At 39.7% G+C, this 14860-nt stretch overlaps 1 protein-coding gene across 1 annotated transcript in view; it reads left to right on the plus strand.

The window, feature by feature from the left end:
• Positions 1–1472: 1472 nt before the first annotated feature.
• Positions 1473–14860, plus strand: part of tgfbr3 (transforming growth factor, beta receptor III) — a 62096-nt gene continuing 48708 nt past the window's right edge. Inside the window, exons 1-2 of the mRNA XM_026345065.2 lie at positions 1473–1729; positions 5501–5677. Coding sequence (XP_026200850.1) covers positions 5617–5677 — 61 coding nt within the window. The 5' untranslated portion in view covers positions 1473–1729; positions 5501–5616. The remainder of the gene's footprint in view (positions 1730–5500; positions 5678–14860) is intronic.

Raw genomic sequence — 14860 nt, forward strand, 5'->3', positions numbered from 1 at the left:
CAAATGTTAATCACTATGTGCTCTACACAGTATGTACTACCAGGTGGCCTAATGCATACAGTAATATTACACCTCAATTAATCAGTTGATTATATTTGGTATTAAGAAGAAGTAGACTACTAACTACTAAGTATTAAGTTACTTATGTTAAGTACTAGCACCTCAAAAGTGCACTTAAGTATAATACTATGAGTAAATGTAGTCAGTTCCTCTTTACCACTAATGGTTACCCTGGTTAATAAGAGTGTAAATGGTTTTTCCATTAAGTATTTCTCCCTCCTCCCTCCTCCTACCGCAGCAATAGATGCAGTAGAGTCCTCGGCCTGGCATGAGAGTGTGTACTGATTAGTAACAAGATTCTTGCTCAGCCAGACATAATCATAATCTGGCATCAAGGACCCCCATGTAGATATGGATCAGTCCATGGGCCCTCATGTGATAAGGCTGCCCTATGGCAACCCTATACAATGTTGTTTCTGAAGCTGTCTGCACCGTAAGTGGGGACTGAATGGTAAGGCATTTCAGCACGCAGTCACGCGTCGTCACCTCTCGACTAAATTATAAAGTTCCTATTAAAATGTATTCACCCACCCTTAGAAGTAATTTCATAAATTAATTAGGCTCTTTCATCTCAAAGTGAAAACTCATCACTTTGAATAATATAATACAGAAAATAAATGATTGCGTAACATCTTCTGCCTTCAAGTCAGTATTTACAGTAGTAGATGCATCTTTGGCAGCGATTACAGCTTTGTGCCTGTGTGGGTAGCTTTCAATCAGCTTTGCACATCTGAGCTCTGCAACTTTTCCCCATTCTTCTTTACAAAACTGCTCAAACTCTGTCAGGTTACGTGGGGGTCGTGCGTGAACAGCCTTTTTCAAGTCCAGCCACACGTTCTCACTTGGACTGAGGTCTGGGCTCTGACTCAGTTGCTCCAGAACATTAACAGTGTTGTTTTGAATCCAGCTTTGTGCAGCTTTGTGATTTTGCTTGTGGAAAACAAAGTTTACCTTCACTCCAGGGCTTTCTGTTGAGAAGCATCCCCACAGCATGATTCTACCCCCACCTTGCTTCACCTTGTGATCATGTGCAGTAATTGATGCGTGGGTGAATATTCTCTTGTGTCCATTTCCTAACATACACATTCACTGTACCCAGGTGATCTCCATTTAAGTAAGGGTGTAACTTCTAAAACCAAATGACTGTACTGGTGATGATTTAGGCTAGTAATTTAAACTCTTATTAACTTTAAATGAGTTACTGTGTATAGATCTGTTTTTCATTCTCTCTTTATCACTAAAACCAACTAAATCCACCGCGATCCACCACAAAAAGTGACATCTAAAGCGAGGTGGATCGTTTTCATATCAAGTCCGATGAACCGCGCTGCTGCTGGGGCTGCGGAGCAGAGCGCGCACCCCGGCGCTGGGAAGCTGTGCAGCAGCTCAGCCTCCTCCCTCCAAGACCCGCCCCCCAGATGAAGCCCTCGGTAAGAGGGGAGATAGATAGATAGATAGTAGTAAACTGTTCAGATCTGGGATCGAGAGAGGGGCTGTTTGTCCAAACGTCGCCAAAATATCACGTCAACGTCCTGCGCGGTTGTTGTCCTCGTAAACAACAGCGCTATGTTGTGAGTCCGAGTCCCGAGCGGAGAGCGACGTGAACGACTCGCATCCAGCGTCAACTTCTACCAAGTTCACTTGGGCATTTTCTGGAGCCTCTTTCACGGTACGTCCGCTTGTTTTCACACGCTAACGCCGTGAGCAGTGACCGCCCTGCTTTAGTTTTCTTTCGTTGTAGAAGAGTGTGGTGTGTGGAGACACTGACATTGTTCACTCCGTGTGTGTGTGTGTGTGTGTGTGTGTGTGTACTGTGGAAAATAGCAGTTTGTAGCTAGCTGGGTTTACTCACGCTAAACATCTGTCAGCTGAGTCCGCCGACATGCAGCTGTCCTCCGCGGCTTCAGCTGCCATCTCCTCCCTCTCATACCCACTTTTTGTGCTGTTCGGGTCCCGTTTTATTAAAAGGCTCCAAGTCCGCGAGAAAGAGCAGGTAACCGGAGTGTGTGTGTGTGTGTCCAGTGTGTAAGTTAGCCCGCTCTCCCCTCTCTGTGCCGCGGGCACGGCGCCGCAGGACGAGCGCTCCTGCGGAACCGAACTTAGCTAGAAGTCGTAGGAGTTCAGAAAAGATAGACGTGATAAGTCAACATGAGCGACTTTATTCAGGGGGAACTGTATGCAACCAAGAGGGGGATTGAGGTGTGTTTCCAACCGCTAATGTCAGTCAGTGTTGCTGTGAGATAATTAACATTAGGCTGTTTAAAGGGCAACTCCGCTGCCTTTCAACCTGCATCTGATGCCTATGGTTGGGGGAATGCATTTAATACATGTGGGATGTCCTCTGGAGGAGCTGTGGAGAGGATGCTTCACTACTAAGTCTTCATGTTACGATCAACCAGTTGATGATGTCTGATCTCAAAAGCCACACGACATCATCTGGAGATGTTTTTTTTTTTCAGGTAGAAGCACAGAGATACTACAATATAGGAAATAGAGAAGGACGTTTAATTCAATGTATATACATATACTCTCCAAACTAGAACACTAGGTAGGAAGTAGAAATCTGTGAAACTGCCCTTTAAAAATGTTATTGCATTTTAGATCATGCAACTGAACCACAGTATTTGACAGATTGTTGATAATTTATTGTATTGCTTTGATTTTCCCACGCCACACTTTATATGATTATAAAAATAGTTAATAGTTAAATGGTTCACTAATTTTCTAGTCAGATAACTTTTTGATTGATCAAGTTAAAAATATGAACTCCATTTTAAGAAATAGAAACAACTCATCTATACCAATTCTTGCTTATGAGAACATGCTAACTGATTGACTAACCAGGATCTCATAAACCCTCACCATGACTACAACAAAGTGGATATAGTTCTTACTTCCTGAATGTGTGCAGGATCTTTCTGCATGGCAACTATGCTTGCAAGTGTGCACACCATGCACAGGTGTCAGTGTGTGAACTCAGTCCGAGCTGTTTGTTGCATGTCATATCTAAAGGTGTTTCTTTGTAGTCAGAATGTGTGTGCCTAATCATTCAGAGCTGTAATTATGGGGTTGAAAAGAGTGCGGGTGTTTGGTAGTTAGTCAACTTGAGCGTGTGCACATTTACACTGAAAGGGGAGAGGAGATCTGTTAAGATCAATCACCAGGTCACCACATTGAAAGCTAGATAAGTGCACACAGCAAAGTGGTGTCAGATTAGTAACTTCTAACAACTTACTCCTGTTCTACATGATGCAGGCCTTAACCTTCTGTGTGTTTTTGTATGTCTTCACATGGATTTGTAATTACCGTAACACAGTATATCCCCTCTAGATTTAACGACAGTGTGTCCATATGTGATAACAAAAATATAATGCAGACCTTTACATGTGAAGTGACCACAAGTATGTAACTTGGTTTCAGTAATGTGCAGTACGTTCACTCTGGGGTCTGCATGTTGTGATGTACTTTCCAGATCTTCTCAGGGTGAAATAGCTGCTCGGCTTAGACGGTCAGGGTTGAAGAGAAGTCACATGAGGTGATTTGAGTTGTTGCCGCAACAAAACCAGGACCGTGACATGGAGCTTTTCCACCTTTTCACTCAACCCCAAACAAAAAGTTTTGGGGTTAAATCATTCAATATAAAAAGAATGCCTTTCCATCAGCTTATTTAATCTTCTGCCTTGGTTTAAACCTCTATGATGTGCCAGAGAGAGAAGTCCTTTGATTTGATCTGGGTGCAGTACAGTTTACCTTCATTTAGCCAGTGAGAACATGAAGGTCAAGGAGAGGCATAAATCAAACAGAGTTGCCTGGCTCTCCTTCACTAACTGAAAGTGCAATATTTGTCATGATCTTCTAAAATGACTTCCCAGCCCCTGCAGCTGCCACAGTGAAAGGCTCTTTTGTCCTGTGCAAGCTGCTTGCATTGCAGAGCGATGCACCTTTGTACTTTGTGCATCATTTCCCATATACTTTCTACACTTCAGCACGAGTGAGGTAGGCACATCTGCTTCTTCCACACTGTACTTTACTAGTCAAACTAAGACTGAATGTGAGCAATTCAACACATGGTTATGACATTAGACATGAGTTACATTTGAAGTTTTGTTGCCATAACGAAGTTATTACTCAAACAAGTAGGTAGCACATTTCTAAAAAATGTGGTTGTGGCTGCAGAACATGCATGATAAAAATCTCCAATTAGTTAGAGCCAGCAACTGTTTAAAATTATTTTCCTGCATTGTTTTCACTTTGTTTTTTATTCAGCCATTGAAAGTAATGTATTATAGTCTGATTCTTCCAACTCACTGCTTTAATGGGAAGTCAATGATATGTTTCTATCTGACATGTTTGCTTTTTGGTTTGAAGCTTGAAGTCTAACAACCATGAAAAGGTATACATTGCAAATATTTTTAGCTTAATAGCTGTTTCAATAAAATAACCTGCTGCCATATCTTCACATTAAAGATTCACGGTCACTTCTAATGGTAAAATCTGAAATATTTGTGATCCAGTCAGTCTGACCCATCCAATCAAAATGTCCCTACACGACATGCAACATTTTGGGTAAGGATTAGGATTCCTCACATTGTTTTATTAGTGAAAGTAGAAGGTAGATAGGTAGGTAGCTAGAACAAGCACTACTTCTCACTAGATGTTACTTTTTGTTCATATTATTGAATGTTCTGCTGAGCTGAAGGATTGTAGGGCTTTCACTTGCAATTAGTTTTTAAGTTATAAGGCACTCATCTTTCTCCCATTATCAAAAATAAGTCTTACTTTAAAATGTTCGATGCTTGAGACAGGGTTTAAATTCCCCTGCAGATTTTTGGTCAAATGAGAATGAAAATCAAAGCAGAAAAGACACAAATTTCGTAGCAAAAATGCATTTTAATTTTAACTTTAACAAATTGCTAATTTTGATTTATTAATTAATTTATTTTTATTGGTTAAGACAATACTGCCAAGTTTGTAAAATTGTTGGTATTCCTCAGAATACATTGATATTTTGTCTCCCTGTCATTATGGTCAGTATTTGGGGTTATATTGGCTAATTATAAAGTTAAAGCTTCAGGCGAGGTCAACACTGATTAGTGTGGTGTTAAGCTGCTTACTCAAGACCCCACTGGAGCCTTCAGTGTTTCCTGATGCTCTCCATTAAAGTGCATTAATAACCTGTGGCATGTTTCACAGCCACCAAGCCAGTCAGCTGTCCCACACTCTGCTTAGCTGTGTGCACGGGATGGTGTGTGTAGCACAGCCCGTGCATGACCTCCAATTAACTCTTCCAGATTAAATCCCTGGTCTCCAAACTGCTGTTTTCCTTGTCTCATCTCATCACTCCCACAGAGTATATTAAACAGAGCCCAGTTCCCTGCTGTTTGTCCCTGCTCAAATACTACCTTCTGGTTGACTTTATTCACTTTTGTTCACTTTGCAGTTGGAGGTTGAAGCCGCCTTCCTGTAGGTTGCCTCATAAAGAGAAGAGAAAATCTTTTTGAAAAGCAAGAAAGGCCATCCACCTTCTTCAAATTGGAAGCTGCATTATAAAACAAAATGGCTAGAAGTCCCTCCATTGCCTTGTTACTCCTTGAAATATGTTACCTGGCATCTGCAGGTAAGTTTCTTTCATTGCTTATCTGTATCTATTATCAGATTATCATTTGTGAAATGACTGTTAGATTTTAAATGTGACTGAAAATGTCTGCTTGAAAATGAAAAAATCTAAATCAAATCCATACAAATGACACAAACTATGCACCAAGCCAAAATTTGCACTCGAAACTTTAGAACTAAGTCGAAACACACTTGTAAAAAACCTAAAAAACCTGATCCAAGACGGACCTTTGAACAACCACACCCAAACAGATCTGTGGATAATTAATCTTAATCCAAAATTCAGTCAAACCAAAAAAAGAGAGAACGGCGGAATGACTATCTATTGTTAATTAGTCAATTAATAAGCATCTGTTGTGGAAAAGATCAACAGTATCATGAAAGTAAGCAAGTATCCTCATAAATCCAAAATAAAAAAGTAGCCCATTGGCCTATGTCCAACTGGAGATAGACACTATTTAAACATTGTGAATCAAGTTCCACTTAACAGTGTACACTTTTTCAGGTGCTGATTTTCCTAATTCACATGAGCATCAGTTTTCCTGTCAGAACACAGCTTGAGTGAACTTTCCTAGTTCTTCCTTTAGCTTCACAACTTACTTGGCACCATGTATCATGATCCTGGACATACTGACACACAGACCTGAGATTAGGCCCAGCCCATTTAGACTAAGTAGCATGTGGACCTGACCTGCACTCTGGGCCAAGGTTGGGTCTTCCAGGAAACCCAGTGGAAGAGCAATAGTTTACAGTCCTGTACTGTCAGACAACAGTGCACATACCGTGTGATTTTCCACTCTCCCAGCATGCCTATCTAGTCAGTGCTTGTCAGAGTCATGAGTAAGGGGGATTTACATTTAAAAAAGTGATGACAAGTTCAATCTCAGAATGCTTACAGTCAGCAGGCCTACATGTGTCTCTATCTATCTGTCAGATTGATTAGAATTAGACTCAGATACTGCCAAATATCTAGTAATTTACAGCCAGTAAAACTGACAAAATTAAGAGCTAGAGAGAGAAGAACCAAGTTAACGGCTGCAAACAGGAAATGTGTGAGTCATCACTGTGTCATAGTAGTCAATGCAACTACTCACCCTATAAACCTTATCTAACTGATGAGTAATACTGTACCTGTTACTCTCACTCATATACTCCAGTAATCCTTTTTAGTGAAAGCAATAAGTTCCTAGAGTGCCATACTATATTGTTTTTAATGTTATTCATGTTGCACTAATTGCTGAGATTGCTGAGATGGCTGCAGGGGGCGATGATTGATTAAGTATAATGCAAAATGGAATGCCCTCATAAAAATGAATGCCAGTTCTGTTAGTCTGTTGTCGATTAATGCCATTACATTGTGATTCAACCCACTTTATTATAGCTTTTAAAATAGCTTCTTCAAACAGTTGGTATAGGACTGTTCTGGAACATCTTATGCCACACACAGACTCTACCGTCATGCTAGCAGCTCTGCTTGTGCCTCTCGTGTATTACATAAATTAAAGTCACAGTGCTAACTCTGTGGATACCACTTAAAGCAGTACATGGCGATTCCAAGACACTGAAGACTCTTGGGGATGACGATTTCTTCCCCACAAAAGAAAGATGGCAACAAGAAATGATGCTTGCTGACTTTTTCAAGCACTAGTATTTGTCTTGATAAGTGTTTTTATTTTTAAGGGATAATGATGATATTAACTGCATACAATTATATAATACCTATAAAGACAAATGGAAATGGAAAAAAATAGTATAAGGATGTGTCAATGTGCACAGTGGCAAATCTCAAAATCAAAAATGCTACAAATGCCTGGACCAGATTTTCTTTCATTTGCTTCAGTAGTTGTTGAAATTTTTCACTGTATGCTGTGGTGTGTTGGTAGCCACAGATTTTCTAATCAGAACAACAATTTACCATTTGTTTAGTAAGCATGAGCCAGTGTCTAAAAGATGTCAAGAGTTGCCAAGGTTGTGATGCTGATAGGAGATGGAGCTCCACTCTTTGCTTTACCGCAGCCCAGTTTCACTCCTGCTTCTTGCAGACAAAAATTAAGAATTTCATTTTTCTGAGAAGTTGGGTTTTGGCCACATGTGTATTGGCTAAAAGTTGTTGGAGCTGTTGGAGATGTTGTGGAGTTGGCCACTAGGTGTAATTACAGGAACTGTCACTGCTGGAACATTAGCATCAACTGTGGCTTTCGGCGCTTGTAAACTTGACCAAAATGTTCAGTTTGCTGAATGAAATCTGTCTTGTTGGCTACAGTCTGGCATGAGCCTCACAGAGAATCTACTGTACACTCCTCTCTTCTGTTTTTCAGATTGAGAGATGTCCTGTTTACAGAGATTTGGTTTAACCGTGTACGGCTTTGGAGTTGAACTCACTCCAGCTTTAATCTACAACATCCCGTGTTGTTTTTCTGTGGTAGCTCGGGAATAATTACCCAGTAGGAGGCAACATAACTAGCGCTCCAAAAGTGTGGTTTGCATTTTTCATGCTTTCAGTCTTTTTGCCGCCATAGGTTATTATTGCTAAAGTCCCTCTCTATTCTCTGGAGGCTTGAACCACACTCCAGAGAGCTGACTTTTACTCAAACAATAGCAGTGTAGTCAGTATGTGCTGTGGGTAAAGCACATGTATTTTCTCCCACAATGCCAGGATCTCCAACACAATGAAGTCACGTATGAACTTTTCCTTTAAATTCTTCCTCATACAGCAAGATGCATTGTTGTACTATGGTCACAAGGGACAGATATTTACAGTAAGACAACCAAATGCCCTTTCCTTCAAAGTGCACCGGCAGTCAGTATACTCAGTGATTTATTGACAAAACTTAACTTTTTTGTTTTAGTCAGTTATTTAAACCAAGCAGGCTAATCAACATATTTCCATTTAGTTCCATCTAATTTTGATCAGATTAAAATTAGTTTTTAACCACCACTAGCAAGTTTTTCTTCTCATCTTTTGGAGACACCATCCCAGCACCGCTTCATCTGATCGTTCACCTCTCTGGTTCTTTTTCTGTCTTTTTCTATAATCTCGTAGCATCTGTGTAAACAGACACATCTGCCCTCTAAACTTGTCAGGAGAGCTCTTACGTAATGTTTAGATTAGTCTGCAGCGAGTCTTCTCTCAGTGTAATGCAATCCAGGATCAGTGCTTCCCATAACTCTGAACAGTCAGACTGAGAGCACCTTGATGTCCACATTTCAAGACTCTACTCAGCTGCTTCTCACTGCTTTTAGCTGCTTACAACTCCCTTTTTTTCCACATCATTATTACCATTTTGCATCTCCTCAATTGGTTATTTATTAGCATTATGGAGCGATGCTGGATATTAATTTGAGACACTAGCCAGAAAGGGCTCCAGCGGGATGCTAGTATTGCTGGAGGAACAACACAGAGCTGATGGCTCACTGAAAAACACTAGTATTATTTAGTGCAGAAGGGCTCTGTCCTTCTCTTACAGCTATTCCTGATTCTACTTACACGGCAATTTGATGAATAAAGAAGCAATTAACAAGAATCTGTCTTCAGCCATTTTTTTTGGTAGAACCAGATTGAGACTGAGAAGAAAAGAAATAATAATAACTGGAAGAAGGAATCGTCATGTGCTCTTATTCAGTGTCCATATGTTTAACTTAAAGATTTTACAGGAAAGTAAACCGCTTTCTATCTGTCTGCATATTTGTACACTCCTGGTAGACAAGAGTCATGGTGATGCCAGAAGTGGTTGTAATGTTTTTTTCCTTCCCACAGTTGTGCAAAAAGTTTGTGTCTATATCCACTATGCTTTCTTAGGGCCAGCAAGAGGGGGACTGCCAAAATGCATTGTGCAACCACTGTAATTTGAGAGGTGGGGTAGCCAGGGGGAGGAGAGAGGCAGGCGCAGGCGTGGGCTGTCTGTCCAAATCGACACACTCCAAACACATATAGCGTGCCAAACCGACAAAGTCCCTTCCAGCATGCTAAACCAGATGTTGCCCTGTGATTCATATGAGGGGCTGGAGCAGCGCAGCACAGAGGCTGATAGGTAGAGTGGTTGGGATGTTTACATAGCAACGGGAGTCCATGCTGTGTCTAATTACAGGTCTGCTCCCTGACATGGTGAGGCCTTTATCTTGTCAGGGAGGAGGTAACCATTCTGGCATGTATGTTTTGTTTATTGGAAAAAGTTCACATTGGTGTCTTCCAGTTTAATTAATAGCAGTGTGTAAAATGAGTTACAGAAGATTTACTTTGATTTACTTTCTCACTTGCTCTGCCTGTCTCTTTCTCTCACACACACTCAGACAAGCAAGAGCACTTGAGTGGACTGCAGCAGACAGGTCTCTACAGATAAACTCATATCTTTGTCCAGGTCCATCATATCTTGTCAGCCTCGCGTTAAGAGGACGCTTACGCAAAACTGCAGGATTAAAACGAATCCCAGCCCCTTCCCTCTCCCTTTCTCTCCATAGTTCCAGTAAGCAGGCGTGTAAATAATGTCGGTCAGAGCCAGTAATGAGAGACAGCTGCAGCGATCGTGCGTTTTCCATTGTGTTTCATAGCAATGTGGAAAAAAAAAATCCACAGGAGCTGGGGAGAGCTGGAGTAAGAATTACAAAGTGTGACTTCATTGAAGAAAGAGAGAGTAATAGTAAAAAATGTTACTCCATCTGTTCAGATAACCGTTAAAAGCAGAGCAAAGTGACAGAAAGATATTCTGTGTGTTATATGTAGACATAAGGCTTGGTAATAAAATGAACATGATAATTATTATGAAAAATATCCAACAGTAATAATGATAATAAATCAATAAATCTAGCTTCTTTGTCATCACTTAGCAAAGGTGCCAGCAATTGAGTGCATCTATAAAAAGAGTCCCAATGTGGGATGTTAGGTAAAGGCTTCCAGGTGGTGTCTTTCATCAGACCAGCTCCTCCTGGGGCCTCACCTTCCCAAATCCTTTTTCTACCAGATGAATCCTGAAAGACCATGTCCCAAATTTGGAATGGTCCTTTGGAAAATAACAGTGTTTATCCAACAAATGACAAAAGGTCCCTCTCTGTTCCTGAAAGATGCCATACATCATTATTTTCCTTTTCACTTGTTTTTCAGAATTAAATTATGGACATGTTTAAGTTTTAGTTTAGGTTGCTGCATGATTTAAATGTCTTCCCTATTCTAATTAAATGTACACACTGTTATGGTAGCTGGAATATACCTGTCATTGCAGTACAACAATTACAATAAACTACAAAATAGCAAATAGTTTTGTTCAAAATTCATATTATTTGCTGTATTTTGTATTTTTTTTAAAGTAGTTCTTCTAAGAAACCCTTCCAATGTCCTCTGTACATGTTAATACCTGAGACAGCATAGCATTTGACAGGTCATTCTTCTTATTTGCCCTCTCCTTCCCTAAGTTCAAGAATCCCGGTGGAATGTAGTTCCTTCCAGCTTGTGTGAAAACGCCATCTGTCGTGCCCTTTCTCACCTCTCTGGCTCCTTCTCACTGTGCTCACACACTGGCACAAAGGCTCAGCATTGTTTCACTCTGAGTTTTTCTGTTGATGGCAACCTGCTGCTTCTCTACGGCTCCTGTTATCACATATGAGTGATGATGTTTTTGTAAAATATCACAGGAACAAAGACGTCTCTTTGGGGCTCCTGTTTGATTGATGCTAAAGAAAGAATTTGCTTTGTTTTGTTGATTTAGCCAAATCCCTTCCTCATGCTAAAAGCAAAGCAGTAAGACCTACCTTGGGATTTTTCATAGTTATGGAAGGGTGTTTGTGTTTGTAGAACTTAATTTGAATGTGTGATTAGAATGCATATAGTTAATTATGGCTCCTCTTGAACCTCTAAAAGTCTGTTTTTGATTCTTGCATAGTATTAAACAAGGCACATTTGAGTTTGACCTTTATTGTAGCTTCATCAACTCGCAAAATTAAAATGTATTAGGTAAAGCTGGCTGGATCAGTCATCAGCTAAAATCCTGAAATTGCTACAACTGTTCCCCACCCTCTCCATCAGACTGACCTTTCATTATGGCTGGTAGATGTTATTAAATACTCTACATTGAGAAATTCTGACAAGACCGATGATCCACTACAAATTAAAAGAAGCTGATATCAAGTAGGACAAGACAAGTGACCCTGGGGCACACCTCACTGCTTCCCCTACTGAGGTTGAATCCACAAACACACACACACACACACACACACACTACCAAGCTGCTGTCAAAGACCATGGCTTTTGCAGGCATTTATGATTGATGAGGGATACATCCGTGAAGCAGCAGGACAGACATTTGTCTGGACTGCCCTGTTTAACCAAGAAAAGCAGTACTGCTCAGTCAGTAGTATTGTATTATCACTGTGCTTGGTGAGCCGATGGCCCGCTGCACTCCACTTTATACTTTCTCATTCAAGTAATTGTCTGCTTTAAACCATAACCACTGTATCATAAAACCACTACACTGTTGGTGCACACTCCTCTGCCTTTACCAGTCAAGCCTTATTTGCTTTGGCTTAGCTCAGGGCGTGGTTCATTTGATTGCTTCATCATCAAGAATAATAATAGCTAAATAATAATAATGTGATGCTTTAAATTCTTAATTATTTGAGTACATCATACATAGTTTAAAGTGTATACTAAATATGTTGGTTCACTTTACTGATATTGGACCAGATTGTTCTCAGTTTGTCCTATCTAATTTATTACATATTAGATACGTAACTGACACTTCCTGTTTATGACTATGCTGATATTGTTTGTTTTCTTTGATATTATAGGCCCAGGCAGCACATGTCAACACCTATCAGTAAAGACATTGAGTTGTAATACAGTCTGTAAAGTCTATTGTAAAGACTATGTATGGTCAAATGCACACATGCTCGGTCTTTCACAGCTGTCTCACTTTACACAGTGGCTCCTGTGTTCCCCTGGGAATGAGCTTTGTCAACCATGTCTTCAAAGCCCTCTGATTTATGTCTGCATTTAGAGGTTGAGAGAAATGTACATACTTCCACCTCCTGTGATTTCCTGCAGCTTCATGTTCTGCTTGTAATTGGTCATGTACTTTATTTCAACTAGTGCTGATGGTTTATTAACAGGTGCGCACTGCATTTGTCATGGCTGATGAGTAATCAGGCTCACTGTCAGTAACAGATAAGTGAGAATTGTACCCATATTTCATTGAACAGAATACATTAACTACTGTATCTTAATACTGTTTACTGTACTAATACTATTTAATACTAACTGTTTACTGTTTAATACTAACTCTATAGTAGTTCATATGTTTTACTTACTAAAATTTGTGCTCTTACTGTCCAATGACCAAAGTGAGAAAGACTAAATTATTTTAGTGCCCTGGGTTTAGCTTCTCAGGCAACTTTTCAATGGAGGTTGTTGAGGAAAGAAAATGGGAATTCAAACCAGAGTCCTACACATGTAGACTGTACATAGACTGCGTACAACTTGCAAGATGACTTGTCTCAGTCAGATGGGCAAAATACTTTATGTAATGCAAAATGGCACAAAGATAACGTCTCCATTTCCTGTCAGTCAGCTGCTTTCTCAATTATAAAATGATAATTAGATGTGATAAAGTCAAACAGGATGAAGAAAAAAGGTTATGTTCACTTCTGTAACTTCTGATTTCTGTCATCTTTCTTTTAACTGTTACCAGTCCTAATTTAATAATTGATTTATTTCATAATTTTATTTGTCCATGTCCTCACTCATGACTTATATATATTTTACCTACCTACCTACAAATTATTTTTGCAGGTACCTGTCCGGTACGGACCTAGTCCAAGACCCTTCTTGTTAAATTTTGCTTGTTCACATACTAAAACAATGACAAATATGGTAATTATCCTTAGTTAGCACTGTCATTGTCAGCATGTTAGAATGCTGATGTTAGTATCTAGGTAAGTGCAAGACTAGACACTGAGATTGGCTGTAGATTCACAGTGATGTTTCTTATTAAACTATCATTATTATGCAAAGTATTGATAATTAATTATTTAATTATTTTTCTAGATTGCCCCCAATCCAACAAATGAGAGAGATGCATGTTTCCTAGCACTTTTTTTCTCCATTGTTTTCCGGTCCATTATTGTTAGTCACGTTTTTACATCTGCATAGATGTAATTTCTTGTGCCAACACCTGTTAACATACTTTGCTTGCATATCCACACATGTATTTGCTCCACATCTCCCACATACAGTGGGATAAAATGAAATCTATTGAACCTCCAGTCTGTAACTGTTTTTTCAATTATGTACCAGCTGACAAGATTAAACTGCTGAAAAAGTTTGCAGGATATCTGAGTTCAGATTTCACACTTTGATGGGGAAGTTTATGACTTCCCTAAAGGAATTCAGTCTCACCCCTGCTCGCTTCCTTCATGCCCTTTGAGTTTTCTCCTCTTATGCCTCCATTTTACAGTCCAGAGATAAATCCTTTTCATAGGCAACTTGTGCTATCCTTATGAAATACTTTACTTACTTCCTGTAGTAGTAGTGGCTTAAAGTTCAGGGGTCAGTGGGCTGTGCCAATGTCAACATTGCAGAGCTAGTGATTCTTTAGTCCAAAGCCCCTTAGGAAAACAAAAATAGGCCGAATATTACGTTCCCCAAACTGGTTTGCGTGGTTGATGGTCCATGGGAATCATGCCCTCCAGTTAACGAAAAAGAGATCAAAGGATTTGTTTAATCCTGTACTTCATATGGGAACTGGGATTTCTTAGGTAGGGAGGAGATGTATTTAAACACAGAGGTCCATCTGTGCTATTATGTATTTGATGTAATTAAATTTGTCTTATTATAAATTTACGATCAAATACATTAAGTTTTATTGTGACTTAGATTTTGTTTGCTTGCCTTGTTCCTCACTTGTAAGTCGCTTTGGATAAAAGCGTCTGCTAAATGACTAAATGTAAATGTAAATCTAAATGTATTGTCCTTCTTCAATGGTGCATATTATTTCATATAGAGAATTATAGCTGTTGTTTTATGAGACGTGTTGAAATTTTGTCATTATCTTCAGTGTTTTGACTTTTATACCTCTGGAGAAACACAATCAGCTTGCTCATTGAAGGATACTGGGAACTGGACATGTGAGGACATGTATACACACACAGGGGGAAGGTTCTATTTGTTTATCTTCGGAAATGGCTTTGTGGGAAATAT

The sequence above is a fragment of the Anabas testudineus genome, chromosome 4, assembly GCF_900324465.2.
Source record: "Anabas testudineus chromosome 4, fAnaTes1.2, whole genome shotgun sequence".
Classification (NCBI taxonomy): domain Eukaryota; kingdom Metazoa; phylum Chordata; class Actinopteri; order Anabantiformes; family Anabantidae; genus Anabas; species Anabas testudineus.